General features: G+C 31.0%; 2 protein-coding genes and 1 long non-coding RNA gene across 3 annotated transcripts; 1 reads left to right on the plus strand and 2 right to left on the minus strand.

Annotated features, from left to right (window-relative positions):
- Positions 1-1,749: 1,749 nt before the first annotated feature.
- Positions 1,750-11,221, plus strand: LOC112706233 (rho GTPase-activating protein REN1-like). Its single transcript, XM_025757417.3, has 24 exons — positions 1,750-2,204; positions 2,426-2,536; positions 2,911-2,947; positions 3,798-3,874; positions 4,217-4,287; positions 4,400-4,478; positions 4,626-4,719; positions 5,278-5,397; positions 6,101-6,178; positions 6,478-6,533; positions 6,609-6,678; positions 6,778-6,862; positions 7,227-7,470; positions 8,014-8,232; positions 8,481-8,717; positions 8,827-8,876; positions 9,204-9,264; positions 9,344-9,427; positions 9,505-9,561; positions 9,694-9,848; positions 9,958-10,018; positions 10,183-10,320; positions 10,521-10,876; positions 10,966-11,221. The coding sequence occupies exons 1-23, from the start codon at positions 2,175-2,177 to the stop codon at positions 10,812-10,814; spliced, it is 2,508 nt and encodes an 835-aa protein (XP_025613202.1). The 5' UTR covers positions 1,750-2,174; the 3' UTR covers positions 10,815-10,876; positions 10,966-11,221.
- A 3,483-nt stretch (positions 11,222-14,704) lies between these two features.
- LOC112706234 (aspartyl protease AED3) lies at positions 14,705-16,917 on the minus strand. The gene has a single exon (XM_025757418.3). It carries the CDS (start codon positions 16,393-16,395, stop codon positions 14,977-14,979), a length of 1,419 nt encoding a protein of 472 aa, XP_025613203.1. The 5' UTR covers positions 16,396-16,917; the 3' UTR covers positions 14,705-14,976.
- A 2,646-nt stretch (positions 16,918-19,563) lies between these two features.
- On the minus strand, positions 19,564-21,120 carry LOC140174581 (uncharacterized). Its single transcript, XR_011864315.1, has 2 exons — positions 20,660-21,120; positions 19,564-19,792 (listed from the first exon to the last, which is right to left on the minus strand). It is a non-coding gene; the product is annotated as an uncharacterized lncRNA (long non-coding RNA).
- Positions 21,121-23,562: the final 2,442 nt, after the last annotated feature.

The following is a 23,562-nucleotide window of genomic DNA, read 5'->3' on the forward strand; positions in this document are numbered from 1 at the left end:
AAATTATATGCGTACAATTATACAAATATAAATTTTATGTTAATGCATAAATTATTAAAAGTAAATACATCATATATATCGCTCTTAATTTGTGTTGCAGAGAAGATAAAATACGAAAATAATTTTTTTTAGTATGTATTAATTGCTTAACTTATATTTTATATAATAATAGAATATGTTAAATTTTTAATAGTAATCATAATTGTCATTTATTGAAAATATTGATTAAAGGTTATAATTAATATGTTTGTAATTTTTTAAAAAGAATTATTTTTTTTAGTATATATTAATTACTTAATGACCCTACCAAATTAATAAATTTTTAATAGAGTTTTAAAATTTTAAACAATAAAAGAGTATTGTAATAGTTATCTATTCAAATTCTATTTCTAATTTATTTTACGACTTTAAAAAAAACTAACTTTTAAAAGTAAGTTTTTATAAGTTTTTTTCAAAAAATAAAAATTTTACCAAACTAAATTTTAATCATTAAATTGGGTCTTTAGAGCTTCTTATACTTTTGAATTTAGTTCTTAGTATTAGATTTATAAAAATATTCTAGAACAAATATCTTTTTTAGATAAAAATTCAAGTGTAATTTATTTTTTGTGAAATTATTAATTAAGAATCATTAAATAATTTAATATATTTGATTAAATTATTATATAATAATTATGAATTATCAACTTCTTCATGAATTTTTACCATCTTTCTATTATATTAATTTGGTGAGATAAAAAAATATTTTTATACCAACTACGTAATTATTTATTTAAAAGAACAAATATAATTAAACGATTATGTAAAATATCTTATACTGTCAATGTAATAAAATTGTATTCTCTACATTATTATCCAAAATATGATAAAAATTCACATACAATTATCTTTATATAAAGTTAATAGTTGAGAATCGTTAAATGATGATTTAATCAAATTTATTAAATCATCTAATAATTCTCAAGTATTAACTCTACATAAAAATAGTATGGGTATGTAAAATTAATAGTTGAAAATCGTTAAAAGATGATTTAACCAAATTTATTAAATCATCTAATAATTCTCAAGTATTAACTTTCGCATAAAAATAGCACGGGAGTTTCCATCCTAAAATATTATTTTATCTAAAAAAAACTAAGAACACCAATAAGAGTGGCAACATGCACCTTACTCTAAGAGTGACAACATATACTTTATTTGCGGATACTCAATAAAAATATATTTTATGTAAATGTTAAATTAAAAATCTCTTATTAAATAAAAAAGATCACTAACCATTAAAAAAAGTCATTAATTAATAATTTAATATATTTTTTTATATAAAATTAATTTTATTTAAATTATTATCAAATTATATAATAATATTGTATATTTTTTTATAATTCATAAATAGAATCGAATACTTACAAATTAAGAACAGATATAATTAAAATTGGAATATTTTCTATTCAAAATATGATTAAGTTTATATAAAAATCTCATTGCACAAATAGAATTATGGTTAAATTCAAATTCCACTCTACGTGTCTATCCATTATAAAGGTTAAACACCAACACACCAAGTTCCGGGAGAGAAAAAAAAAAACATAAAAAAGACACGTTCTCGTTGTTTTTGGAAGGTAATAATGTTAGAAAAAGAAGACAACGGAAACACAAAAGCACACTGAAGGATCATCAAACTATAGCCAAAATGACCAAAATGCCCCTTGTTGGTTTTCTTTTTCCCTCAGATTTTTTTGTTCTTTGCTTGTTCCCTCCATAACCATAACCATAGCCATGACGATGACGACTTCCGTTTTTGAAGGCTGACGTGTACAACTCCTTCACATTAGGAAGACCCGCTCCTTCCTTTCTCTGTTTATAGAGAGAGAGAGAGAGAAACACAATCACAATTCACAAACCACAAAGACAAAGACAAAGACAAAGTCACAATCACAAACACACTCCAATTCTCTTCTTTGGTTTTTGTGTTTTTCACCTCTTTATCCATTTTGTCTCTCCTTCTCTTGAAACTTTTGTTCTTTTTCAATTTTTGAGGTATATGTTATAATGCCTCATTCAAAATTAAAAAGGTGATAGTGCTTTATGAGAACCTGCATTGCCGTTTTTTATTCAATTGAATGTGGTGAGCTTCGTTGGATAATTTTCTGGGATATGCTTCTGTGATCACAGATATGACCAACAAAAGTGCCGAATTGTCTCAGGTGGAAAATGTTTCATCTATCTCTTTTTGTTTGTTATCTCTTAATAATGAATATACACAAATGAGATCAATGTTAATAAAATGGATGATTCTTGTTTAACTGAATGATAGCTGCAAATTGAGACTGCTTGACTGTGCTACTGGGTTGAATCCACCTAAACTTTCTGCATTAACAGAAAAAGAGGGAAAGAGAGGGAGAATGATTATGTTTTGTTTTTGTAGGGAACTACCGGGGCCACTATTCCCCTCCCTTCTACACCCCGGCCTCGGCCACCTGAGCATCAATTTCCACCGCGAGAGGTTCAGCAAAATCGCGCCGGAAACACGAATACGGTAACTGTTGTCCTTTGAAAATGATGGATTTGACTAATGTGATATCCACCTTATGGAATCATAGCCCTGGCATTGCTACATTGATTCACATTTTTCCCATGTTAGGCTTTTGCATGATCTTATGTGTAACTTGTTGGCAATTATTCTCTAGATTCTCTTTATGTCACAGCTTAAGCATATATCCTAACTAAGATTGCCTAGACGATGAAATGAATGCTAATTTGAAAAGGAAAAAAGTTCATCACTATTAAATTAGATAGATTGAAGGCAAATATAGTTTTTCATATCTTCATTAATTTGTTTTTACTGCTGAAATTACTCTGTGTCTTTCTTTTACCTCAGTTCATATATTCTTGTGATTTTGTATCTTGCAGATTTTCAAGAGTGGGCCACTTTTCATATCTTCTAAAGGTTTGTTCACTCAACTAGTTCACGTATTTTCTCCCCAAGAAACCATGCATTTATGTGATTTTAAATGCATCGAGAGTCTTTTACCAACAGTACTAGCAAGATGTAAATGTTTAAAACCCAAGAGAAATATCATATCTTAGAACACAGTTTTTAGAAGTTTATCACACTCCCCAAAATAATGTCATATTGTCATTCCTACTAATTAATCATTTGTTAAACTGAATCATAAGCTCTTGGATGTTTGGCCTTATATAAGTTGGAAAAAACAGAAAAGTGCATTCATTTGGTGCCAATTTAATTGATGGTTACTTTGGTGTCCAACTGTTTGAATTGAATGTTCAGCACTCAGTTCACCAATTTCGTGCACTCTTCACATTTTCTTGACATAAAGGTTGAATATATACGGGAAGGATAAGAGATGTGACCTCAAAGCATTCTCGACTTAATGGCTTTGCTAATGAATTTGTTGGGCCTGAAAACTGTACTGAGTTAGTTGATGCATTATATAACTTTGTTTTATATATATAACTATCATAATAATGGGGAGATCTATGTAGTAAATGCAAAATGCAGGGAAAGAGAGAGTACTTTACCCGGGGAAAAAATATCCAGGAATTGAACAATAGTTTGTAATAATCTTTGAAGTATAGTCCAAAGAGATATCTGATCTGAACCAGTGTTAGATATGTAGGACTCGAGGAAATAAATGTGTTGAGTGTCAGTATTGAAATAATTTATATTTTCCATTTCTTCTTTTAATCCTTTCAATATTCAACCACTCAGCGAATATTTACTAAACAACATCCAATGCGAACCAAAATTTCTACGTCTGATATATATTGATGTGTAGGAATTGGATGGACATCTTGGAAGAAAAGGTGGTTTATTTTGACACAAAATTCACTTGTTTTCTTCAGAAGTGATCCGGTAAGTAATTCTGTTTTGGCATTTGAATTTGTTCAACTAGGTTTCCTTGTAATGTGTAAGCATTTATCATGTGTTTTGGCATCACATGAGATGCTCAACTAATTGAATAAATCAAATTGGTAATTAACCATGTAGTGTGTTAGCTTAGGGAACATAAATTAAATTTTGAATTTCACTTAAATTGTATGTCACTAGTTTTCTTAATAAGTAAAAATATATCCATGGAAGAAGTCTTGGGTTTAGCTTTTGAAGTTTTAGGTTCTTTTGTCAAATGAAGTTGAGCAGAAAGTGGACATCATTTCCTCCTTTTGGGGGATTTTCTAATTTTTTATTTCTTTCCAGAGTGCTGTCCCTCAGAAAGGAAGTGAAGTAAATTTGACTCTCGGTGGCATCGACCTAAACAATTCAGGCAGGTTGGCTTGATTTCTACAACTCCATATGATTACCATTCTGTTTATGTTCATAATATCATAAAAGGAGCACGAAGTTTCATGACCTCCTTAACAACATTGTCAAATTTTGTAGTGTCATTGTCAAAGCAGACAAGAAACTTTTGACAGTACAGTTTCCTGATGCTCATGATGGACGAGCATTCACACTTAAGGTAAATACTTTCAAGACACTTTGATCTTTTATATGCATGACGCATATAGTAATTGAGTTCATCTCATTGAGATAAAAATAGGCAAAGAGTGGAGAGCGTGAAATTTTTATCCACATGTAACTTATCAATCATTTGCTGACGATGTAGGCCGAAACTACAGAAGATTTATATGAGTGGAAGACGGCACTTGAGAATGCTCTAGCACAAGCACCCAGTGCTAACAATATGATGGAGCAAAATGGTATCTTCAGGAACAATTAGATTAATTCAATTGATATTTCTATGGACCAACACATGTTTCTGGTTTTTAACCTTTTAAATAACTACAATACTCACTAGAACCCACAGGAGGGTAGTGAGAAAGTTCAGAAACAATAATCAGTCCTAAAAACAACTTAGACAAGCCATAATACATGACAGACTAGCATGTATGCTCTTGTTATATTTTGCTTTACATGTGTCATTTGACTGCAGTTCAAATGTTGTGATGTGTACACTAAAAATGTGGTATGCACTGCTTCAGATAGTTATAGTTAAGTTTTTGTACAAGTTTGATCAGTGATGTGGATATTACATATCCATTTATTTTATGGTACTTGACAATGGTCATTGCTTTAAGTTTGTAGGATAATTGTTTCTTCTGTTTTATCTGGGTTATTTATGCAGATATTACACATTTATTTAACATTTGCATTGTACCTTGGCTTTAAATTTTTATGTGATGACATTTCTGCTTTATGCTGTAAAAATCCATAATTGGCTTGCTTTTCATTATGATTTGTCTGCACTTCTGTTATAGTGAAGGATAAGGAACCAGTTAAATCCATTGTCATTGGCCGACCAATTTTACTTGCTCTGGAGGATGTCGATGGAACTCCAACATTTTTGGAGAAAGCCCTAAGATTCATAGAAGAATATGGTAGGTTTTTAATTTTCAGGATTTTGGCAGGAAAAAAATTTATGTAACACTTTGACCAGACTTTGTTAAGAAAATATAAATGTGTGTGTATTGTGAATGTGACTACTTTTTAATGAGTTAGAGAATTTTTTAAATGCGTGATTGATGCACTATACCAGACATTTTATTACTAGTGCATCACTGATGGATGTCTTTTAACCTAGATTTTGGTTCTTTATTTTGCTGAAAAGTTTACCTTATCCAGCTTATTTAATCTTTGTTGATTGATATATTTTAACCTAGACTTTCATCCTTTATTTTCTATAGAAAAAGTTTACATCATCCAGGTTATTTAATGCATTGGTGTTTCTTATCAATGAGAGAAGGAACAAAATAAAAAAAGGAAGAGAGGAAAAGATGAACCAATAATCAGTCTGAAGTCCTTCATCCTTCTGAACGTTCCATTTTTTTTTTGTAGAAAGAAATTCTTTACCTCTCTAATTTCCGTTAACTTCTTTCATTTCCTCTAAGTTCATCAATATTTTTGGAATAATAAAATTTGAATTAGGAGAAAGAAAATTATTCAATTTAAGTCAATATTTTAAATAAATGCAAAGTAAGTCTTTAAATATATATGAGAATTAAAAAAAATGTTGATTGATAGGAAATTAGTTCTTATTAGTCCAGTAGTGTTTACATGAATCTAATGAATGCTATACAACAGGAGCCAATGTAGAAGGGATCTTGCGACAAGCAGCTGATGTTGAAGACGTTGAACGACGGGTTCGGGAATATGAACAAGGTTTGTGCTTCCATTTTGATTACAAATATCCTGAAGATTGTTCTCACATATTCTGCCATTAAATATATACACAATAATTCTGGCTTTTCCTTTAAATTGCTTTGAGAAATATGTGGATTGTTGTGCGTCAAAGAGTTTTTTTTTATCACTTATCAATTAGTTCATCAAAATATTGGATTTAGTGGAATATTGTTAAATCCTTACATGAGCGTTTGACATGCAAAGGCTGTTCACTCTTCTTTTCTTTTTTTTTTTTTTCCTCATTCAAAATTTCTCATAATGTCTTATTGTTCTTGCAGGAAAAACTGAGTTTACTGCAAATGAGGATGCACATGTTATTGGTGATTGTGTCAAGGTATATATTGAAGCACTAACACCTTTTATGTGGATCATTCATCATTATAATTCTTTATTATGTAAATTTTTTCAGCATGTGCTTCGGGAATTGCCATCATCTCCAGTTCCTGCATCTTGTTGCAAGGCACTGTTAGAAGCTGTTCGTAAGTGTCCATTGTAGTTTTTTGCATCTTAAATGTCATTTATATGGATCTAGCTATTGACGTTCAATTTTCTGTCACTGTTATTGGCACAATCGATAGGCACTGATCGTACCAGAAGGGTTTCTGCTATGCGCATAGCCATAAATGACACATTCCCTGAACCAAATCGCCGCTTATTGCAAAGGTATTTGATTGATTGGTTGCTTTCTTGTTCTCATTTCTCTCCTTTCTGGTTATCTTCTTATCAGCCAAATATATGGGTTAGAAATACTCTTATTCTTTTCAGTTAATTAATTTATTGAAATAATAATTTAGTTGTAATAGTTAACTGAGCCGGTGTTTTGTCTTTTAAATGCTCGTTAACTAACTTTTGAAAAAGGAGTGTTAAGGCCCGACAAAGGATTTTAAAACATAAAACCAGCTAGCATTAAAAATGTTCATGCGGGCACACACGTCCTTGCTCGGTTGGCATCTTGGTGAAAGGAAATTTGACATTTTATTTTGTTTATAATTTGATGGTGTAAATTATTGTGTTCAATTCTGTGCAGAATACTCATGATGATGCAAATTGTTGCTTCCCGCAAATCTGTGAATCGAATGAGCTCCTCAGCTGTGGCAGCTTGCATGGCACCCTTGCTTCTTCGCCCCCTTCTAGCTGGAGAATGTGAGATTGAAAATGATTTTGATGTTGGTGGTGATGGTTCTATGCAATTATTACAAGCAGCTGCTGCAGCCAACCATGCTCAAGCAATTGTTATAACTCTATTAGAAGAATATAATAACATATTTGGGGTAATTATGTTGGTCACTGCCTTTTACATCTTCTATATATGAAATATGAAACCATGTCACATTCTTTTTTCTATACTATTTCATCATTTACAAATTGTAGATCTTATATTTGTTTATAAATCATACACATATTGTGCACAATTTTCTATTTCTAAAAGAATAGAGGGTAAGTTACTTCCATATTCTCTCAACTTTTCTTGTTAAATAGTTCTCCAAAACATATAAGCTATTAGGTAGAGAGGCCCATGAATGACTTTACACCTTAAAAGTTAAAACAACTCTCATGCAAGAGTCTCTCTTTTGGGTTTGATTGCTTCTAAGTTCCCTTGCATTAAAATTCAACTATTCCTTGGAAAAATTAGGGAAACAAAGATCAAACTCCAAATCTCGTGACTATAGAAGCTGTAATACCATATTATGAACCATCTCTAGGCTTTTGAGTTGAGATGCATGAATGATGTTATACCTATTGTAATATGACATGGTTGTTATTGATGTTATGTGTTATTGTCTCTTCAAGTTCCTAAGTGGTTATTGTTATAGGCTGATGGTTGTGGTTCTCCTGGCCCTGATATATACTCTGACTCGGATGATTTGGAATCTGAGAGTGAAGAGGCTACCGATGAAGACTTGTCCTATGATGAAGAATATGACGATGAAGAAGATGAATCAGTTCAGGAGTCTGATGAAGATGCAGATGAAGTTGGTAGTGGATCCGACGGTGAGAATGGAGAGTCTGAGACCGATTATATATCTGAGAAGGTTTAAAGCTAATTTATTCATTTCATGATATTTATGTAACCTTAATACACAGGTTTTTCATTAAAGAGTATCCATTTCATTGCCTCTATCTGAAATTAATTTAGGAAAGACTCATATCGTCAAGTTTTCAGATATAAATGCACCGAAAGAAAGATAAAGAAGTAATCTGAGATCAACAGATGTTGCTGCAGCTCGGAAGAAAGAGAGAGAGTGAAAAACCATCTTATTCTAATCTTTTTTATCTGCAGGATCCTGAACAATCTAATTCAAAAACTCATGGTCTAGAAAATAAAGCAAAAAAGCATGGGGATGCCAAAGGCAGCGAAAGTATCACAAGTCAAACTAATACTGCTGAAGCAGTTGGACAAGCTTCTGCTAACCCGAAAAAAGCGCATGATTCACCTTCTCCAACCCCATCTTACAAAAAATCTGCAACTATATCCAATAGTCCAGATTCTCGGCGCAACTGTTTGGGTCGTACCTCTGTAAGTTAATTGTTTTAAAATTCATGATGTGATTTATTTTTTGTCTTTCCACTTATGTCATTGTTTCTTGCCCTAATTTTATTGAAGCATTTATTTGTATTCTGACCAGGCAAGGAAGAATCTTTCCATGGAATCCATTGATTTCACTGTTGATAATGAGTAAGTATATATGAAATATGTCTAATTCTCTTACTTGAGTCCCTGTGGTGTTTTTGTATTTTCGACTTTATCTTGTTTGTTTCCATTTATGACGTGTTTCTTGATAATTTTATTATGTGCCTGGGGAATTCAGACTAAGTTTTTGTGATTGATCAAAGATCAAAGCATGATACATTCTATAGTTAGCTTAAAATAAGGGTGTAGGATCTAATCGAAGAATTCAACTCCTAATGTGTTGAATTAGACCTTTAATGTGATTTGATGCGCAATGAGCATGGTGGTTGTTAGTTTCTTCACTTATCTGTGTTCACTAATGTTTCTGATCAGTGAGGAAGTCGAAAAGCTTGAATATACAAAGAAAGACTTACAAAACCAAATTGCAGAGGAGGTATTTACTTGAGAAAACCTAGTGGTTGTGTTTCTAAATTCTTTGAAGTCAACTGATCTTTATTCCCTTTGTCTTGTAGACCAAGGCAAATGAAAATCTGCAATCTCATATTGACAACAGAAAGAAATCCTTGCTAGAGCGTCGTATGGGTCTCGAGCAAGAAGTACTTTCCCACAACCCTTGTTTCGCATGCATTCACATAAAATTAAGATTCTGCTTTTTCTAAAAAAAATTTCACAGGTGATTAGACTACAGGAACAACTGGTCAAGGTGAAGAATGCTCGGGCAAATAATGAGGTAGGACTCAAGTTTAAATACAGGATGATTATCTGGTTTATCCAGTATAGATGAAAAACCTATTCAAAATCAGACACAAGAGTGTGTTTGAATCATCATTCAACTAATTTGTAATCTGAAAGTTTTCTACAGATCAGGACAGAGCTCGGGGAATTAACTCTCATAGAAATGGATCTGGCTAACTTTGAGAACAAGGTTATTGAACTTGGGATGCGGCTTAATGTACAACTCGAGTGCAAAGCTCGATCTACTTTGACTCAACAGACATCAAACCATGAAAGAAAATCGTATGCTTATCATTTCCCATGATCTTGTTCATGCTTCTGTTTCTTTCTTTTTGGAAGTTATATTTATATTTATAATTAGTTTACTTTTTTCGCCTGGAATTTTTTACAGGAAGAGTAAGGTAGAGACTGAAGTTGTGCAGACATCACAATTTGAAAGGTCAACGAGCAAGGTAAATCCACAATGTAGATTAAGTATTTATTCCAGTCTCTACCACAGGCACATTATAACCCCATAATTAGATGAAAATTACAACTAAAAATTAGGATCAAATTTACTGAAAGAATTTGAAATTCATAATTTCTTGAACCATGGGTATTTGCGTTGGTTAAACAGGACACTCATCTCAGTAAAGCAGAGACTGTCAATGAGAGGAAGTCAGAGAGCAAACATCCACCTTCAGAGAGCAAACATCCACCTTCTGAGAGCAAACATCCACCTTCTGGTTTAAAGAAATCTGGTTCAAAGGGAGAGGTAATGCAGATCATAAATATCAAAACTTTCTAGCTCCTCTTTTCTATAATTAATTCTGGCTATCTACCTTGTTTACTATATCCTGAGCCAGAAACAAATGTAGAAGATATAAATTACTTCATGCAAGGTTTGACTTATTTATTCAAATTATCTCACTATTACATTGACAAAGCTGATGTCCGGACTTAACCTTTTTCAAGGTTCGCCGAAGTCAAGAACTACCACGCAACCCCGATAGAGGAAAAGGATCCGAGCTAAACCAAACACATCCATCCCCTGTGCCAAACCAAGAGAAGCCTAGAGGGTTGGACAGTTCCCAGTCACTACAGATCCCGGAAAGAAGCAGCAGCAAAGGTAAATCACATCAAAGTTCTGAGAAATTAAGAAAATCAGATAGTCAGCCAAGCCGGAGTCCAACTCCGAAACACCTGGAAAGAGGAATATCGGAAAGCCATCTCCATAATCAGTCTTATAATGTGGATAAGGGTCGATGATTATGAGGCCAGCCAGTTGTTTTGTTATGCAATAAATTCCAGATATGTGTCTTAAGCAATCAGTAAGCACTTCCCCTCTTCTCCATGTGTGACATTGCTATGTCTTCAACAAGGTTTTGTGTAGTTTTGCTAAGTTTTACTTATTTGGTAGGATTGGCGCAATAGTCCATGTTCATAGGAGAGAAGCAGAGTCCATTATAACCGAAAATGAAGGATGTGCAAGGCATAGTTCAACAGTCCCCCATTGACATATATATATATATAAGCCAAGAAATGTTAGAAACCTAACATGCTGATTTCTACTGGTGAACAGCATGATGATAATTTTGCAATTGCGTAATCTTATTTTTGTAACTGTAACTATGATAGATTTGTTTGGCACTATAAAGTACGGACACTTTGCTGAATTGCCGTGTTTGCGTGTCGGATACATTTCGGACACAACACTCGCCGATCGTCCGACACGCGTGTCTGCTGTGTCCAACCGTGTCTTAATAAAAAATAAAAAATTCTTTTCCGGATACGTTTGGATACACCTAAATACCATCATGTGTCAGCGTGTCCAGTCTTATTCTTAACATATATTTTTAAAATAAATTTAGATATAGTATATATTTTTATTTATTAAAACAAAGAAATATTTTAAATAGTTGATATAATTAAAATAAGATATTAAAAATAATTAAAAAATTTAATTTATATTTTAATATCAATAAAATATCAAAATATCGTTATGATTTATCTAAAAAATACTTTATATTTTATATGTATGCGTGTCCCTGTGTCATGTAAGATTTAAATTCGCGTGTCGACGTGTCCTGTGTCGTGTCTGTGTTCGTGTTAGTGTACGTGCATTATAGGTTTGGCATAAAGCTGGCAAAGCATTGAGCAAATAGATACAACATGATTCAAGCTCATTTGATATGAGATAATATAGTTGACAATTTATTGTGTTCCTTAATCAGGATGGAATAATTTAATGCCCCGTCAAAATTAATCAAAATAGAAAAAGAAATGTCCATGACGCCATGTAAGTTGGTGCTTGGTAGCTCTCTAATTTTTTTTTTCCTTTTCTTGTACACAGCTTTCTAAATTCTAAGGCTGGAATGTAGAGAGCGAACCTTTTTTTTAATATTGGGCCTTAAACGGTGTTTCTCACCAAAATGAATTATTGCTGTGATCCCTGACCCAAAAAAAAAAACCATTGCTGTGATTGAAGCCGTTTGGGAAGCGTTGTCAGAGAAGAGAAGAACGCCGACGCCGTTCAGAATTAATTAATATTATGAATTTTTATTTATTTTAGTTTTGTTTAAAATATTTCATAATAAAATTGAATTATTTTTAGTATTTTAATTATTTATTAAAAACAGAATTAATATTATGAATTTTTTAGCATATATTTTTACTGAAATTAGTTTTGTTTGGAATTTTTTTAAAAAAAAGAAAAACACAATTATTAATATTAATGTTTAGGTGAGGTTTTTTTAAGGCAATTATCGTTTATTTTAAATATTTAATTAAAAAATAACAGTTTTATTAATTAATAGCATAGGTTGTTAATTAAGTTTAGTTTTATTTTGAATATTTGTTAAAAATAGTATTATTATTAGTTGTTATGTTAGGAAGAATAAAATTGTTATTAATGTTCAATATATACTCTTAAATATTGATTATAATAGATTAATCACTAGTGAATATGATATACTTATTATATCTTATCATTAATTATTCGTATTTTTTTTAATTATAGAGATTAAAAAAGATGAAGATAAAAAAACATGATATAACACGTGTTAAAAATTATATTATAAAATATTTTTGATATTCTGTATACGTAAGTAATTTTTGTGATTATTGTAGTGTTTAATAATTAATAAATATTTTTGGTAACTATTAATTATTAGAATTTAAAAATTTTAGTGCATGTATAGCATTAAGATTCAAAGTATGCATAAATGATAATTTTTCAGATGGATGTTAACTTGTTAGTACATTAGTAATATCTGGCACATCTCTCTCTAGTGATATATCATCCTCCACATCTTCTATTGGACCAACAATTTAATAATTACTTTTCATTGCTTTTAGTATACTCATCAAGTCAGTCTATATTGGGTTTTGAAAAATTAATATCTTCGATTTTCTCGAACTCAACATATAACTCGATAAGTGAGACTCGTGCTCTCGTTTAATGGTAGATCAAAAACATTCTTTACATATCGATTTCATCAGCCACATACATTATTTGAAATTAAACGAAATTACCAAATACTAACACAAATTATTTGTACAAAATATTTATCACTCTTTTCTATACTTGATAATTTATGCTTTGAGAAAGTATACTCTTAAGTCATTCATATGTTATTGAAAGAGAAACAACAATAACACATGAATTTTTATATTAAAAACTCACACCCTCATGTGTATTATACAAAATTTGACCATTGTAATATGTTCTTAAACTAACGTGACTCTTCATTTTATACACTCATCACTATATATACCTACAAGTTTTTTCAATTAAAAAATACAAAACAACCCCAACTACTGAAGAACTAAGAGCTCTCGGCTCTCTCAGCTCTCATCTCTAATATAAATATATCTCAAAATATAAATACACATTAAAAATAAATTAAACAATACATGTATTTATATATAAATATATTAGTCGATAATTTTAGTATACAAATAATATTTTTATTTATTATATTACGTATAAAAATACCTTTGTTGACCAAGTATTAACAAAAAAAAGATTATAAATTTTATTGGTCTTTAATCATATATAAGACTAGAAATAAGTTGAGTTGAGCCGAAGTATACTAAACTCAAGCTCTACTCACAAAAATTGAGTTTTGCTCATGATTTTACTTATTATAATCAAGCTTATTTGTAAAATTTCCAATTGACTTACCAAAAATTTATGAGTTAGTTCAAGTCTACAAATTGACTCAAATAATAAATATAATATATAATTTTATATAAATAAATTATAACTTATATCTAAAAAAAACTATCAATTATATATTATTTATTTATCGATTATAATTTATATTTTCTCATAATTATATATAAAATTATGTGTATGTTAAATTAAAAATATAAAATTTATAATATATTATTAATTTAAATAATTATAATAAATAATATATAATTGTATAAGCTCACCAGTCAATGAACTAAATTTACCTAATAAACTTAAATTTGAAACATTTAATATATGAGTTCAAATTTAAATTTAAATTTGGCTCACAATTTCATGAGCTAAGCTTATTAAATTATTAGCGAGTTGAGCTCAAACTAACTAACAAATCGACTTGACTCACTAGTTATACAGTTAAATCTTATGAAGATTATCTCTTTATTTTATCATTTCATAAATCTTTTTAATTGAAGATTTTTTTCTATTAAAAATAAAAAAGTATAGGTAGACAATGAGAACATTAAACAATGTAAACAATAGATACGTCGGATGTTCAATTTAATACATATGCCAATGATTATGTATTATTTTTAATTGGATGGTTATCTCTTTTGATTTGATTTACTCATACACAATTAACAATAGTTGGATGTTCAATTCACTAAATATGCAAATGGTTATCCTAATTATATTAAAATTTAGAAAATAATTTAGAAGCGGGGTGGTTTTTAACTTTATTGAATTAATTTTAAAATCTATTATTATTCACATTATTTACAAAAATCATTATATAGTAAAACCGATTAAAAATTAAATGCCCCTAAAATCAAGTTGTTAAGCGCTTAGCCATTGATGATAGCACCATGTCCGTCATTGCGCAGAACAGTTAAAATGCTCAATTATTTGTACAGTCCATATTCACTGAATATTCGTGGTAACAAGTTAAGTGTCTAAAATTAAGACATGGAAACAAAAAATAAAATTCCATTACGGTAGTGATTGGTCCCCCTTTGGGGTAATTAACCATTACAAGTTTACAACGTAGAAAACAGTTGATCTCAATTCACATTATTGTGACACTTCCGAGTAATAATAATGTTTAAACCCTACAAGGCACGCTTATTAATTAATTCACACGGCCACACCCAAACATCCAAACAATACAAAAGAAAAGATAGATTAATATCTTACCAAAACAAAGACAAAGAATACAAAACATTAAAAAAACTAAAACAGCTAGTTACAAAGTTCACGGGCTATCCCAACCTTGTTATTAATTGTATCAAACAAGATCCTAAGATTCTGTTGCTGCAAGTTGGCAATCACGTTCAGCACAGAGTTCACATTACTCGGAGCCGCCGCCATTGCAAGGCAAGCTAGCGACCCAGCGCTACTATGTATCAAGCTGTTCTCCAACGGAAGCTTCAGGTCCAACCCCGTGAAGTGAAGCGTCACCGTTGGCGCCAAGTTCTCGTACGTCTTCACGAAACACGTGTCAAATGCTCCCAGGCTCGAGAACGTTCCACCAACCTGCTTCCTGAACTCGTCTCTCACCACATTGTACACCGGCTCAACGAACCGGGTTATCACCGTTCCGGAATCAATGATGGTTCCGGAACCGGTGTTCGGGTCGAAAGCCAGGTACTCTGAGGGGACAGGGACGAGAACCTTTCCCACGCTTATTCCGGTGAGGTTCACATAGTAGAGGGAAGGCCTGTGAGGGTTTCGGAGAAGTGGGGTTGTACGGATACTCTTGGGCTGCCCCACGGGCCCAAGCTTGAGCGACCCTGAGAAGTAGTACGATTTGAAGCTGGGAAGGCAGTACGAGAAGACACCTGAGTAGAGCGCGCCGGATTGCGAAAGTAGCGACAAAGGCCCACGGCCCAGGCCCAGAAGCCCTTGGGCCGGAATGGACTCGCCGGAGATTGCGTTAACGCAGCCGAATGAGTAGCCCGGGACTACGTCATTGGCTAATCTGAGTGAATCTTGAACGAGCGTGGCGGAAAATGTGGAGCCCGCGTAGGATTGATTGAAAGCACACGCGCCTGCGCCCGTGGAGGGACACTGAAGCCCACGGACCTGGCCACATTGCGGGACTGAGCAGTCCAATGGGCCGTAACTTGTGGAGTCTTTGGGGGAGAATGTGGTGGCGGAGCAGCCCACGCAACCAGAGCACGGGACGAAGGCCTCATCAGTGCTGGTGTCCAAGACCATGAACATGAGCTGGCCCGGGGTTCCGATCTTGACCCGGACCACGTAGTTTCCAATGTTGAAGGCCTGACCCGAAGCGATTGGGGCGGAAACGACGGACTTTTGGCCTACTAGTGTGGACAAGTACTTGAGACGGGCTGGGTCTTTGGATGCCATGTTTATGACCGTTTGGGCCCATGAGTCGGGCTTGGGTGGGTCAAATGGTGAGCATTTGCCGAAGACGGGTATCACGGTTAGGCCCGCTTCGTCAGGCTTGGAGGTGCATGGGTCAATGGCAATGCTACTTGCCACAAACATTGTAAAAAAGAGGATTAAGGTGGCGCACTTGAGGCCCATGATTGTTGGAACCGGTGGTGACTCGGCCGAGTGGTGTTGACTCGGTTGGGTCGGGTTGGAATTTGGAGGCAGCAGGAAGGAAGAGAAGTGTGCATGCATATATTGCATGGCATTCTGAGTGGACCCTTATATATGCAAGACGTGGTTCTTAATTTACGGAAATATCCCTACGCTGTGATATTTGTAGATTGTAACACAGATAATGAGGTAAAATCATTTTAATTATTTTTATTTTTATAATTATAATTCACAAATGCAAAACAAATAAATAGACAAAAATTACACTTTTTATATTTTTATATATAAATAAGACACATTATATTTACAAGCTGGTTTCTCTGTGCAAGAGACTCTGATCAATTAAGGTTTTAAAGTGAGGGCAGTAAATAGAGCAATGCATGAATAATGCGTAGAATGAAACAAAAGGACGAAGAGCAAAAGGTCGCTAGTTTGATGATTATCATTGGTATATCAGAATGGAAAAGGATAAAATGAACTAGCTAGGGTAATACAGTTTATGGCTGTTTCTTGGAATAAGGCTACACATAAGCTTAACTGTTAGCTGAGTGTGGGGTCTTTACAACTTTTGGGACCGTTTGTATTGAAATTATTGGTGCTTTATGTTTAATTTGATGCAAAGTGATTGTCATGTGAATAGGAACCATAGAGATAGAAAAATTTCTCGTGATCCCATTTGTCTTTTCTGGGTATGCTTGCCAGGAGTAGATATTATTATAAATAATTTAATATCATTATTATTACGGTTCTACTACCACATGTAAGAATATTTTGTTAACCAAGTCTAATTAATCTTAATTTAAATTTAACAAAAATTACTCATACAACAGATTCGTAAATTATACATTTTTTTATTGTATTTTTTTTGTGTGTTTCTGCGTCATCATCGTTCTTTTTATTATTGCTGTTGTTATTTCTTTTTTTTTCTTTTCTTTCTCCTCTTCTTTTAAGTTATTGCAATATTCTTATTTTTTTTATTTTTTGTTTATTTTTTTATTTTTATTCTTATTAAAATGGTGAAACCAAAAAAATTATGAGTAGATAAGAAGTTTGAAATTGTACGCAATTTCTCCAAAAAATAGCATCGAAATTTTGTAATTGTGATACAATTTCCTGTTAAAAGAGTGAAATAAGAAAAATTATGAGAATGTGAAACAAAACTATGATAATAACGAATAATTATAAAGAACAGAAAGAGGAGGAGGATGGATAGTTTTAAATTGTGTAGAATTTATTGTTAAGAAGAGGAAACAAAAAAAATTACGAAAATGTAAAATAAGAAGAAAAATATGATGATGATGAAGAAGAGGAAGAGGAAGAAAAGTTTTGAATTGTGTATGATTTATTAGAAAAATAGTACCGAAATTTTTTAACTGTGACATAAAACTTCTTAATTTTGACATCAAAATTTTTTAATCGTGACATAAAAAAATTTTTAACCAATTTTTTTTAGCATTGAACTAATTAGGTGGTATTGAACTCATATATAAGATATCTAACCATTATTCCTATATCATTTATAACAAATTATTGTATTTTTTTTGTTTCAAAATACATTTGAATATATTTTGTTAGTTGAGTAAGTTAAAATTTTGAATCTTTAGTTATTTAAAATTTTGTTGTATCATTTATCAAAAATTTTGGTATCATTTTTAACAAATTTTCTAGGTCGTTAATCTAAAATTGTTGTGTCACTTTTGTTATATATTATTAAACTAATTGTGTGATATTGAATTAAGAAAAAGAAAAAGATGACAAAAATGATGAAAATGATCATAGTGATAATAATGATAGTGGTGGTGGTGATAATAAAAAAGAGGAGGAGGATGAAAAAAAAAAACGATATCAAACAAAAAAAAAAGAAGATGATAAAAAAAAAAAAAAGATAAAAGAGGTAGTGGTAGAAGAGAGGCTAATTTTTTTTGTTATGGAAGTAAAAGTGGTGATATACTTTAACATTGTAATTTTTGGTGTTTTTTAAATATGTGGAAGTACACAAATCGGAGGGTCCGATTTCTGTACCTCAAATTTTTTAATTTTTTTTAAACACAAATCGGATCGTCCGATTTATGTATTCCAAATTTTTTTTAATTTTTCAACACAAATCGAACGGTCCAAGTATAAAAATCGGACGGTCCGATTTGTGTACCTAAAAATCGAACGGTCCGATTTCTGTATCTTTTAAAAATTAGACGATCCAATTTGTACTCCATACATTAAATTATCCCACATTTTAGAAAAATATCACGGTTAATCATAATTTAGAAAAACACCGTTGTTAATCCAATATTAAAAATAAAAAAGTGTAGAAGAGATGGTAGAGAACGAGGAAGAGATGGTCATGAGGATCTGATCATGATCATGATAATAATAAAAGTAGAAAAAGAGGAGAACAATAAAGAAAAATAAGAGCATAAATGTGCGAATATAAATTTGATTCTGTTAGACTGAAATTAAAAAAATAATTGTCTAATATTTTTATTATTATTATTGTTATTATTATTATTATTATTATTGTAAATAATAATGCTATGGAATTAAGATGATTTATGTGAATTCAAAATTTCTATGCAAATGATGTTTATACTATGTATTAGCATGTTTCTTTTCTTTGTAAATTGGATGGTTCTCAATCTATTTTTTGATTTATCATGTTTTAGGCATATGGAGAGGAAATGGGGATGAAGAGACAGAAGCTAATTGAATCAATTTCCGTGATTCATGTTGCAATGATATTGAACCTATTTCCTCCTAATTTGAATGTGGTGAAATATTTAATAACCAATATTTTAAATCATAAATAAATAAAACTAATTATTATATTTATAATTAATTAAGTTATTCTATTCTTGGCTGATTTAGAATTGATTCCATATACTTTTTCTATTGCAAAATATTTGTTGTTTGTTACTAACGTTTGCAACTTTTTAAAAAAATATTACTAATATTTATTTTTATTTAATTTTGTTTTTGTCATTTTAAAAAATAACCTGACTTCTAAAATAAAATATAATTGATTGTCCACCTATCGGATGAATCCAAATTTGATCTCAGTCATACAGCCAGGAGCAGAGTTTTAGTGTATATAAAGAGAGCAATGACGACCTTCCTAAATTGATAAATTTTACATATAAAAGTTCTCTATATTTATAGTTTAGTCTCTCTAATTTTATTCTTTTATCTCCTATCTTGTTAAGTTGTTATGCCGTTTATATTTGCACCTATCTGACTATAACAAATAGTGAGTCTCCTAAGTACTTAAATCCAAAACTAGCAATACAAATTTATTCTGGCTGATATCAACCTAAGTTGGTCAAATAAAATGGATACCCAAAATGTTAATCTAATGAAAGAAAAGTACAGCGCTAAATATTTTGTCCGTACATGGATGAGTTGGATCAGATGCGGTCGGTCACGGGCTTTGGAAGACTTTTTGTGCCAAGAAACTCATGCATCCGTGGGCCCTCTTTTTCATCCTCATCTTCATCTACATGCAAAATTCATTAAACAAAATTATTCGAAACTGATTTAATAATTAACTCACTAATTTATTTAAATAAATATTAAAAATTTAAATTTTATATATACAGTAATTTATTATTCAACTACAAAATTTTTAAATAAAATTTCGATTCCTGCAGCCGACAAAATTATTGTTTTTCTTCTTCATTGGAAAATTAAGAATAAAAAAAATTGTTCCAAGTTGCCAATATTTTTTAGCTCTATTTTGTCTGTTTATGATCCCTGGTTGATGAAGTACATTGTGATCAGGGTTTGCCTATTTATTAGTGTGAATTCAGCTAGTATACCATTAATTAATATATGGAGTTGGTTTTATCTTTGATTTCCACCTATATATATTGTCACTATTTTTAATATTAAACTTTAGCTTTCGTTAATAATTTGATTGGCTTAGCTTAAATATTCTTGAAAATTACCATTAATACATTATATTCACGTGTTCTCTTTTTCTTTTAAAAAAATAAAAAATCTCTGATTTTTTGCATCTGACATCTTTTTCAATTATTTCCAATCATATTTAATTTATTCACACTTACTTATTTTTGGACAAATATTTTTTTTCGATTTTTAACCTTTTTTGTATAAAACATATCACACTTTAATTATTCTGAAATTTCAATTCGACTTCGCCCATTAATAAAATTGGACAAATCGACTCTTACAATTGTGTCAACTCCAAATAATTATAGGGATTAAAATCCTCCTCCTCTTCCTACTCATTATTATTACTATCTACCTTCATAGTCTTAAACTCTTTTCACATTAACTTTGACAAAATCATAAAACTAGTAATCCATATATCATTAACAAGATTTAGGGATAACTAAAAAACCTCACTGACGAGCTTGAATGCCTCCCCAGATGCCACATGGAGACTCTTGTAACGTTTGCGAAAGACGAGGCATAGACAAATAACTCTGGACGTAGTATCAATTAGGAAAGGGAGAGTTGTTAGCAGTGGCGACGCGAAGGATGGTGAGGACCTTGGTGACGCCGAAAAGATTTAGGGTGAGCTATTGAGGGAGGTTGGGTGAGGGCGAGAAGGAGAAGAAAAGGAGGAAGAGGGAACCACGGTGGTGGTGACTGTTGGTGGCAAAATAGAGGATGAAGATGGTGGTTTTGGAGATGGTGTGATGGAGGAAGAAAAAGAGAAGAAGAGGATGAGAAAGAAGAAAAGAGAAGTTGGTTCGGCTATGATGGTGCCGCAGCGATGGCTGTGAAGGTGAAACTCGATAATGATGGTGATGTAGATGATGGTGATTAGCGAAGAGAAAGGAGAAGAAAAGGACAAAAAAAGAAAAAAGAGAAGGTTTTTTTTTATAGAAAGAATTTTTAATTTCTATAACCATTTGGAATTGACACTTGTCACATATTTGATACCTTAGACGGACAACTTACTACTAATTGATTATAGAAGTTGATTTAACAAATTTTATTAAGGTGAATGCTATGATACCTAAAAGATGTTGCCTATTTACTAAAAAGGGTTAAAAAATAATATTTAATTTAAAAGATATAACAATAAATAATTTTTAAAAAATCAAAACTTACTACAAAAAATAAATTAAGCAAAATTAAAGCACCAATTCATAGACACCATAGAATTAGCCTTTTATTAATAGGTAGGGACCAAGTTAATGTTTAAGAATAATTAGAGTGCCGTATGTCTTAAAAAAATCAGGAACCAAACAAAATATTTACCTTTAATTTTTCTTCTATTTCAAAGAGAATATTGTCAACTCTATTTGGTTGTGTTGACAGAAAAATTAATGACAAACAAAATGAAAATTAAATACAGGTTTATATGCAATAATTACTCCAGCAAGGAATATTAACAAGTCTTTTTTTTTTTTCCACATCAACAATAATATTGAAGCAAAGAGGGTGAGAAGTTGAGGATTTACCATCATCACCAGATAGAGTTTGGAAGATTGGTTATATACATTTTTGGAACAAATTATTCCTTTGAAAGCCCTACACCATGCAGCATATAATAGCAGATTAGCAGGGCCACTTCAGGTCGAAATCATTCACGGACTAAATATAACCAGTGTCCTTTTTCAGAACATGGTTGTTCCATTATTTTTGGCCAATCATATCTGATGTAAAATTATAGAGTGTCCAACCCATTGGTTTGGTTTATTAGTGGTTAAGTTACTTAGTTTGTTTATCTAAGTATTGAAAATTCAAAATTTATTATGTATTTATTGATCAATAACAAAATTTTAAAAAAAATTTAGATTTATGATAAATTAATTATTAATTTATTAGACTAAGAGATATCATAAACAGAAAAAATATAGAATATCCAAATTGAGTGGAAAAAAATTGTTGCCGGTGGAGACTTATTTGTCTTCGCCTGACACCTGATACTGTGACAAGCACATCAACTATTTAATAATTACATTAGATCTCTCCGTTTCATCAAAGTAATGGAGAAATCTGTTTATCTTACGACATAAAAATTGAGAGACATAAAATTTATTTGAAAATTGTTGACGACGAACTTTATTTCAAGTGAAAATTTTTTAAAATCCTATTTTAAATATTACTCCGATGATGACAATTGGTGATAACTTCTAACTGGCTAGGACTAGCTGCATGGTAATATAAAAAGATCTGAGATGTTAGATGAAGATAGTCACGTACCAAACAGTACAATGCATAATCACAAGGAATAATAATGTGAATTGCTAGCTAAAAATCAAGAGTAACGCGATTTTTATTTTTTTTATTTATTTTTTGCGAAAAAATTACACAATCCTTAAAAAAAATTTTATGTTTTAAACTATTCAAACTATGATGTTGATAGTTTGATAAAGCAGGATTAAAAGAGGGAGAAAAAATAAATTTTTTTCATCGTTAAAGAGAATAATTTTTTTTTTTAAAAAATATTTGTTGAGTTATTACATCTTATGTATTATGTATTTTTTATATACTTTTACTAAAAAATAATTATAATGGTAAACCTATTATTGATAAAGAAATAATATAGGTAACATCATCCTCCCGCAAACTAAAATTATATAAATCTAATGTGTTTGGTTCTTTTATAAAAAATGAGATTATTGACAATGTAAATAGCTTATTAGTTGTCACAGAATAAAGTAATAGACTTTTAAAAGTGTCTATCTTTACTTTTCTTGGCCAAATAGGTTTCTTTTTTTGCCGAACATGTAGATAGTCTACAGTAATTAATTTTTTAGGAATATCCTCCCTTCAATTCTCACTCTCACTCTCACCTAATATAATCCTTTGATTCAAACATCATGAAAAAATTTCACATGGCTTTGTTATATGCAAAACTTTCACCATTGATCCTGGTACGTACTGGGTATGTAATTTCTCACAATTTGTTGTTTCTATTTGAATTCTCTTGATTTTAAACAAAAATTTTTTGTTAAATTATTATATCTTATATACTCTGTACTCTTTATGTACTTTTGTTATAAAATAATTATAATGATAAGTCTATTATTAATAAAAAAAATAATCTAAATAACAATCCTTAATAACAAAACAATAATAAAATAATTTTTAATTATTATTTTTAATTTTATTTTAAATATAAAAAGACATCATTTTAAAATATTAAATAATTTTTACTTTTCACAAAATAATTAATGGAGAATCAGTATATTTTTTCATACAATTATAATTTAAGAAATAATGTGTTTGGTTCTTTTGATAAAAAATAAAATTATTGACAATGTAAATGACGGATTGATTATCACA

Source organism: Arachis hypogaea, chromosome 8, assembly GCF_003086295.3.
Source record: "Arachis hypogaea cultivar Tifrunner chromosome 8, arahy.Tifrunner.gnm2.J5K5, whole genome shotgun sequence".
In the NCBI taxonomy this organism is placed as follows: Eukaryota; Viridiplantae; Streptophyta; class Magnoliopsida; order Fabales; family Fabaceae; genus Arachis; species Arachis hypogaea.